This window comes from Pseudopipra pipra, chromosome 3, assembly GCF_036250125.1.
Source record: "Pseudopipra pipra isolate bDixPip1 chromosome 3, bDixPip1.hap1, whole genome shotgun sequence".
Classification (NCBI taxonomy): Eukaryota; Metazoa; Chordata; class Aves; order Passeriformes; family Pipridae; genus Pseudopipra; species Pseudopipra pipra.
The window spans coordinates 84816639-84825719 of NC_087551.1; the positions used below are offsets into that span (position 1 = coordinate 84816639).

Sequence of the window (9081 nt, forward strand, 5' to 3'; positions counted from 1 at the left end):
GATACGATCCTTTTGCCAGTATCTAAATACAACTAAGTGTATGAAGATCAGAATAAAACATTGTATACACTCATAAGAGGAAAGGTTGCAGGAGAAATGAATGGAAATCTGTCTTGCAGTGTTTAATGTATTTTTAAGTGTTATTCTGTGATAGCACTGCTTGAGTGTTTGAAAACTGTTAAATAATGGATCCAATTTCCTCCTCTGTTACAACATATATTTCTCCATGACAATGCTTTCTAAATGCATTTTTAATATTCTGCGCAGCTAAGACTATACCTAGAAACACTGCTTCATCTTTGCATTTTTAGTTTCTTTCTGGGACAGCTGTGCTTTTGAGATACGATCCTTGTCATTTCCATACTAGACTGAACACTAATTTGCTGTGTTTGACACACGTTATTCATCATGAGGTTTGGCATCAGTACAAAAGCAGTGTAATGCTAAAAACTAAGTGCACTGCAACTGCAGCAAAGCCACGAAATAGTGTTCCCAACGGCATCATATTTCAGCATAAGGCTGAAGCATGAGAAGATGCAACTGTGTTGTTGGATCTGCAATGCAGGAAAAACACAAACTTCTCAGATCAGTTTCTTGAAGGGCAAGTAGATTCTTCCTTTAGAATCAAATAGGTTTACATTTACAAGTCTGGTATTACTTCACTCTATGTAATTATATACTGTGAAACATGAAACTGAAGTTGTTTTTGTTTTGGTTTTTTTTTTCCATATGCAGAGTACTCGGTATCGCTGCCATGAACGGAGTTTCAGGCCGTGGGCAGGTACATGGCTTAGTTTGGGGTTTCCTGTGGTTAATGGCTCAGCAAGGGGATGCCACATCGATCCCACGGGTGTAAGACCCACTCACCTGGGTCGGCCCAGGCTGTGCTGAGCTCAGTGTCCTGCCTCTAGTGGCGGCCAGAGGGGATGTCGGGCGAGTCCATATGAACTGGTGCAGCCCATGGTGGTGCTCTCACAGGACACGCATCCAGCACTCTGCGGATATTAAACTTTTCAATGAAAGTTGGTTTTAAATTCTGTATGTAGCGGCTCTGGGGAACATTCCATAGATTTCCCGAAGTGCTCTCGCTGTGTTCAGTGGGGAAACGCTCCTGCCGTGTGCCCGCCCGGGCGCCTCAGCCCCTTCCCGGCGCCGCTTCTTCGGACAGGTCACCGCTCCTTCCTCTCGATGTTGTAGGGCTCAGCTCTGGTTCCTGGGACACGAACCCGGACACACATCCCATCCGACCAACAGGCCTGGCCCAGCGCTGCCGCCGAGCCGGGCGGACTGGCGGGGCGGCGCTGTGGGCGCTGTGGGCGCTGCGGCGGCGCTCCGGGCGGCTCCCTCTGTGGTGCCACCGGCGTGGGCGGGAGAGCCGCTTCCCCTTCCGCTGCCCTTGTTGCCGGCGGGAGGTGACAGGACCAAGAGCCGCGATGTGGCGGAACGTGCTGGTGAGGCCCGGGGACAGCAGCCCGCTGCCGCCGGGGGTGTGTGGGGCTCCCTGGCGGTGCCCCCCGGGCGGCGGGACTGGGCCGTGGTGACCTCTCCCCGCACCGGGCGCTGCGGAGGGACCTGCGGGGGTCGGGGGGAAGGTGTTGCCCTCCAGGTCGCGGCCCATTCGCTCCATGTAGTCCTGAGCTTTAGGGACTTGAGGGGATGGTGTTGATCAGGGCCTCTCGGGTATGCTTAGCCCGTCTCCAAGGAGATGTATTTTATAGAGTGTTTATTTGGAATGGGCGAGGGGAGGATTGTTGTCCCATTACTTGCAGCCAGCATCACCTGGATGTTTGCCCTCTCCGTGCCCGCGTTTTTAGTGGTGATACTTTTGCGGGGAGCGGTGAGTGTTGTCAGTGTTGGTTGAAGGAGACCACTAGCACCTCGCCGCTTTTGCAAATGGCTGATTGTTTGAGGCATTAACCTTTAACATTTCAGTTTCCTACAGCAGCTTAGAGCTGCAGCCAGCTCTTCGGCTTTGACACTTGACGTGTCGAAGGCAGACTGGGCCAGCGGAGAAATTATATGTAGATCATTGCTTTTGGTCGCCTAATCTGTGTGATCAGATTGTGGAAACTGATTCCAGCTCAGGACATGGCAGAGTGTTCTTAAGCTGTGTCTGTGGCGAGGTGGAAGTGCCTCCCTAGCTCTGTGAAGATTACTGCCTGCGCTGGGGGCTCACAGGTGAACTGCAGCCGTGACAGAATATCCTTGCCTTCTCAAAAATGTTTGATGTGAATGTTATTGTCCCTTTTGGTAGTCAGACACAGAACATGGTGCTTAAAACTTCTGTCTAAGGGGCAGAGGCTGAGATTTCCCCAAAAGGGTGCTAACTGTCAAGATTATGCTGCAGATCCATAAATCTGTTGTATCTTACTGAAAGTAATTTTCCTGAGTTTTTCCTTTTTAGGTAATCAGTCAAGCAGTCCTTTACAGCATCTGTTGAAAGACTTACTGAACTCAAACAAACAAAACTTCACCAAAACCCACTGGTTTTGTTTGTAAAAGGCTTTCCCTTTTTTTTTTTCTGTCTGTTCCACTTATATCATGCTTTTAAAAGAATTACCCAGCGTGAACAGAGCCGAAAAATATCACTGTTTTAAAAACACTGTTTATCTTTTATTTCAGGCTCTTCGCCAAATTTCCCAGAGAACCATAAGCACTGCTTCACGCAGGCAGATTGAAAACAGAGTTCCTGAGCATCAGAAACTTTTTCAGGTATTGAGTTGGACAATTTTAGTAGATTAACAAGGTGTTAATAGGTCAATTGCACACATTTTGTTTCTAAAGAACTGGTCAGACTCTTCTTTGCACATGAAGAGAGCTTTTGAAATCAGCTGTATGATTATAGTGCTTGTAATCAGCAGTTATTTTCTACAGACACTAAGAGCATTTGTACATGTGCAAATTTGTACATGAGTTGACTTGCTCACTCTTCAGGGCTTTTTTACCCTATGAAATGATTGGTACCTGAGTTTCTTGTAAGTATTAGGCACTGTGCAAAGATGGAAGTACTCTCAAAGGAGTTGAGATGGGGGAATATGTCCTAGGAACAAATAGAGAAAAACAGCAAGTGAGAGGACAGAAATACAATGAAAAGTTAAGCCTGAAATCTTACAGCTATATCTACAGTTTATAGATAAGCCCCATAATTCTTAATGAGGATGTAGTATTGTGTTGTTCAGTTATGAAAACCGTAAAAGTCTTAAATGATTGGATTCATTCCTAGAAAATTATTGAACCTTTAAAAACAGCTTCTGAATTACTCTGTTCCTGATTGATAAGGCCACCAAGTGAGAACTAGTGAAAGCAGAGAACATTTAAGAAAATACTCCCAACTGTGAGCCATAACCTGGAGATGTAGCTTCATACTGAGGATGGACAGGGCTTCAGCAATGTGAAAGGGACAAAGTATATTAGAAGTCTCACTTTAATAGTTTTTGTATCTTCTTGCTTTCCTTTCCCCTGAAAGAGAAAACTAGTCTTCTGAGACACTGTGTGAGGATCACAGTGTTCATTGTGGGCCAAAGGGGGAAGCAGGATGTTGGTGATGGGTGAGGTCAGAGGTTCTGTTTCTGCTGGCAGAGATCTGTAGGCATATCTCTTCCTCCTCCCATTCCTTTCTTGTGGGACAGCAGGTTAAGCTGGGCTGGGTTGAAAGTCACTAGCACAGGAGCCTGGCTTGAATTTTAGAGCAGTGTGAACTTGTGACAAGGGTAAAGATCATGGGATCTGGTGCCTAGGAGTGGAGCAAAACAGTTTCCTGTGTGACACCAGGTGATAGTACAGACTCCTCCCCTTGTTGCTCTCTATAGCAGGGATTAACTATTCTGGAGATGGATGGGAAGCTTGTAGGGATGGTAATCACATCCTGTGCACCTGAGGGGGCTGGCAACTGGTGTCAGAAGTGTTTAGGCATCTGCCAGTGACTGCTATAGAAATGAATCATGCACATCATTTATAGTACTCCCCTAGTGAGTGCTCACTTGATAGCAGAGTGAAAGCTTTAAAGACAAAGTGGGACCTAAATAAGGTTCATTGTCTTTTGGGGGTTGGAAGGATAATGTGGGGAAGTAATTCCTCTTCTGGGTAATTGTAGTTATATTAACACAATAGTGCAAGAATTGTATTTAAATAGTTTATTTTTGTCACTTGTTTCCATTAGGAGGATAATGGCCTCCCAGTGCATCTTAAAGGTGGTGCAAAGGATGCTCTGTTGTATAGAACCACCATGGTTCTAACGGTGTTTGGTAAGGCTAATACTAAAATCTTTATGCTTTGGTATAATTTCCAATGTGCCAATTTTAATATTATTAAAATACTTTCTCTTTGGTACAATCTCCAACATGACTGTTTTTTTCTCTGTAAATTAGTTACACAGTTCCTTTGGTGTGTTCTTTAGAACATGCAAAATGCATGTAGAGAGGGAAAAAACCCACATTTGGACATACTGTATATATTTATTTGTGCTTTTTCCAAGTTTAGCTTTTCAGATGACTTTTTTCCACACTGAGTACTGTGGGCTGAATACTCCTTCAGAATTCATGTATAATGTCAGAGAAAACGAGAACTACTTAGAAAGCCTATTCTGAAAAGGAGTAAAATGTTATTATAGCATGAAAGTAACCCATTTGTCTCACTAGCCTAACTCTTCTTAGTGCTGGGTGATACTCAGTGTACTGAGTTTTCATGTGGTGTGAAAACTAGCAGAATTATATCCAAGGTTCATAATACTGCATATATTTAACCTTTATGTTGCTTGTTACATAATTTTGTAGTAGCCTCTAACTTAAATATGTTGATCTAATGGATTTTCAGTTCAGTTGCTTTAAGAATTAGTAACAATTACTTTATGATTGTCTGTGTAGGTCCCACAAACATGCCTCTCCCCACTCTTTTTTTCCCTTGTTTCTTTATTTTTGTGCAGCCTGTGGAGAGGTATTTAAAGATTTTTTTTTCTTGATAATATGAATCACCAAAAAAAATAATTGAGACATGGCTATGGAAATGTGTTTTGTCTGAATTGCAGCTGCTTGTCAGTATTTCTTCTGGAACAAACTGCAAAGCTGACTTGAAAGGAATTCTGTTTGCCAGTCTGAAAATATCTTTTCTGTCTCTTAATTCAGGAACAGTCTATTGTATGTATCATCTGGTTGTCTCTTCAATGCCCAAGAAGCAGAAATGATTCCAGTTCAGGATGCCTCAGTGACTAAACATCTCTTTGTCCAGTTCCATGTGACTATGGTGGCAGCTTATACTTATTATAAGCAGCTGGCTGAATGCTTGGAATCATAAATTAATTGTAACATGTTAACTGCAATCAATAAAGCAGTTTATACGTGGTGGTGTGGTGGTCTGGACTGTATCATGTGTTCCTGTGTGTGAGCATCTTCAGTCATAGGCTTGCCGAGCTGGTGAAGAGAAACTAAAGGATTATTACTAAGTTTGCCAGGGTAGGAGAACCTCAGTCCATCCCAAACCTCATCTCAGTTTGATGCCAGAGCCAGCCATAGATGCCCAGAGCCTGAAATGGAATTGCAGGTCAGCAGGAGCACCTGAAGAGCAGCAAAAGGACTCCCAGATGCTCCAGTCAGTAAGTCAGATTCACCAGGGACACAACTTCAGTGCCTCTGTGCAAATGCACACAGCCTGGGGAGTGAACAGGAGGAGTTAGAGATGTGCTCTGACCTGCAGGGCTGTCATCTCAGTGGCAGCATTGACAAGCGGAGGGATGGCTCCTACAACTGGAGTGCTGGGGTGGAAGGACAAAGGCTCTGTAGGAAGGATGGGCAGGGGGACAAGGTGGTATTGCCCTCTATGTCAGTGACCAGCTGGAGCACATGGAGCTCTGCCTGGGGATGGATGAGGAGCCAACCAAGAGCTTATGGGTCAGGATTAAAGGGAGGGCAGGGGCAGGTAGCAGTAGTGGAGATCTGCTACAGGCCACCTGACCAGGAAGACTGGATCAGTCTCTCTATTATAGACAGACGGGAACAGCTTCACATTCACAAGCCCTGGTCCTCAGAGGGGAATTCAACCACCCTGATACCTGCTGGAGGGACAGCACAGCAGGGCATAAGCAATCCAGGAGGTTCTTGGGATGCATTGATGGTAACTTCCTTCTCTAAGTGATAGAGGAGCCAATGGGGACAGGTGCTATGCTGGACCTTGTTCTCACCGACAAGAAGGGGCTGATGGCAAAACCAGAAATAGAGGGATTTGATTCCTGATCATTCAAAGGTGACAGTTTTTACTGTGTAGAGCTGATAACAGTGCCCTCTGCAGCTCCAGGTGCATAGAAGTCATCTCAGTTGAACTGACCACCTTCATCTTCTAGATTTTTTTTTTCAGTGGCTTTTCTCTGTTACAGCTGAATGGGGCATCAACTATATGCCTTAAGGCAGGTTATGTGCCTTAGCAATAACATTGTTGAGTAGTGCTCACCTGCCCTACTTGCCAGCAGAACTGTATGACAGCATATGTAGAGACAGAACAAATGGCTGATAAAGGCAATGGTTTGATCAGGATTCTTTCTGAAGTCCTCCTCATTCACTGGCTGATGCGGTTACCAGCTTACTGTGACACTGACAATCACAAATGCAACTGAAGATCCGTCATTGTCTTGGGGGAGAAAAATTTGTGGTTTAGAATTGGGCAGAGATAGCCAGCAATAACTACTAGTTGCTGGCACGTATTTAGGAAAAGCCTTATATCTGAAGTAGCTAGCCCTGTCAGTGAAAATTCCTGCTCCATGAAAAATGCTTCTAGGAAGCATCTTTAAGTTGGCAAGTATGAGAATCACTTGTAAGGTACCCCAATGCTTCTTCCTAGGTTGATGATTGCAATTACCGGGGAAAATCATCATGGAAATCGATCGTAGCTGTGCATCCCTAGATAAGTTTTATGTTTCTAACAGAATTTGTGCCTTTGTAGCCTTCCTGTCGAATTGCTACTTGTGGATTATTATGCCTGAAGTCTGTAAGAAATAGACCTTCTAAAAAAACCCCAAATAATTTCATCAAAGTAATCTTTTTATTTCTCTTCTCAAGGGAACAGTGGGATTTTCAAATATGAAAATGAGCTAAAAAATCTGGCCTCCCACTACAGTGCTATTTTAAGCCTCTTGTGGATTAAGTTTGTTCGGAATTTTTTTTGCTGTCCTGGAGAACCAGAGTATGCTTGTTAAACTTGAGGCAAAGTGGAAGAGAAGGGCCAGTGTACTCAGAACTCTCTAGTAGAACCAAAAATCTTAAAAGTCAAGGTGAGTGGGAGAATATCCCTCAATGGTAGCCTCTCTGCACAGGTGGCTTTGGCCAACTGTTTGACTAAAAGAGTAAGAAATGCCTGGATGGATGTGTTAGAAGGTGGTTTGGGAAGTGGGGTATGGCTTATTTTGAGATGAACATCGATGCCTACAAGGAAGAGAAACCTCACAGCACAATGAACTATACTTCACAGAATCTGAAGCAATCAGCCTGCTCTCTGTGACACTGGTAAGGCTTCTGCTGCTACCATGTGCCTGGGATTACTATCAAGATGTGGACCAAGTGATGGGCATCTGGAAGGCAGCATAAGGAAAGATCAAAATATTTTAAAAGCCCACATCCTTTCCTAACCACAAGAATTATTAAGAATATTGAAAGAAGGGCAATTGTTTAAATAGTCTAAATTATAATAATCTGGTGATGAACTGGGCAGCAAGTATGTGTTTGTGCAACTGAAGCAGAATGTGCCGCTGTTGCTGTTCTTGCGCTGAACCATGTCTGAGTCCACTGTGTGGGGATCAGTGGCAGCCTGTGAGCTGTGCAGCAGGGAGCAGCCCTGGTGGGATGGCGTGGGGGGGCTCATGCAAGCTGGGAAAAAGAGCTTCATACTACAAAGGAATCGCTATTTACAGACAGAGCCTTGAAATGTTACTTCGATGAATATTAAATGGCAAAAACTTGTTCTGGCAGAGTTGGATCTGGTAACCCTGAAATGTGTCCCTGGAGTCTGCAGCTGGAGGTCAGCGGGAGAGCGGGTGGAGAGCGGGTGGCACTGCCAGGGCCATGCTGTGCAGCTGCCGAGCGCTCGCGGGGAGGCGTTCGAACTCCACGGGGCTGCCAGCACCTCGGGGTTTGTTCAGCTGCAGGAGCAGTAGGAGGAGGAAACCAAACAAGACTCACGGTCAGCTGCTCAGCACCATTTTACTGGGCTGCATTACAAAGCTAACAGGGAAATTCCCATCTACTGTGTATTCTATAGATGGATTTATTTTGTTGCAGGCATGTCCACATCACAAGTTGCCAGAAGATGTAAACTGGCTGCCTATACTGCCTACACTGTCTCTAGGAAAAATGCAAAAAGAGAGCTGTATCTTCTCTAGAGCTGAAATTATCTGAAGATCTTACCTCTAATCTTGCTGTAGGTATTCTATGAGTAGCAGAAAATAAAATAAGCGACATGCATTACCCCTTGCTAATGTGAAAAAAAAAAATTAAAAGAATAAAATAGTAAGTAATATGAAGTCATGGACTTCTAGCAGTTAACATGCTTAAACTGTGTATTTTTCTGATTGTACTACTGCAGTGCTTAATTACTGCCATCTTTAAATAATTTTCTGGAATGAGGTGCTATACCTTACTGCAGTCCTACTTTTAATTTGTGTTTAGGCAATACACACAGTATCTCTCCCCTCTAAAAAATTTCATGTAAACTTTATTTGCTATTTCAAGTTAATGTAAAATTTTATTTTTCAGTTACTGTTATTAGAAATGGGAGCTGTCATTATTTAATATTTTGTTTTAAAGGATGGGAAAGCCTCCTGGAGTTGAGGATGTGGGAACTGCTGTGCTGGCTTCCACTGAGCTGAATTGTTCTGCTTATCACCCCAAACACCTGGGGGACGTTTTCCATTAGATAGGCAAGAGTACTTCATCTCTTCAACCTTCCTTGTCGCCCTAATTTGCATTACTTAAGCTTTTAAACTTCTGTGTTTTTAAGGTTAACAAAGAAAGCTTAGGGAGGTTGCACTAGATGACTCACTATGGTCTCTTACAGTCTGACCCATTCTGTGATTCTGTGAAAGCTTAGTAGTGTCCCAGCTTT

The 9081-nt window shown here is 44.0% G+C and overlaps 1 protein-coding gene across 1 annotated transcript; it reads left to right on the plus strand.

The window, feature by feature from the left end:
- The first annotated feature begins 1321 nt into the window (after window positions 1–1321).
- LOC135411934 (cytochrome c oxidase subunit 7A2, mitochondrial) lies at window positions 1322–5337 on the plus strand. The gene is made up of 4 exons (XM_064650122.1): window positions 1322–1451; window positions 2623–2712; window positions 4160–4244; window positions 5121–5337. The coding sequence occupies exons 1-4, from the start codon at window positions 1434–1436 to the stop codon at window positions 5177–5179; spliced, it is 252 nt and encodes an 83-aa protein (XP_064506192.1). The 5' UTR covers window positions 1322–1433; the 3' UTR covers window positions 5180–5337.
- The last annotated feature ends 3744 nt before the right edge of the window (window positions 5338–9081 follow it).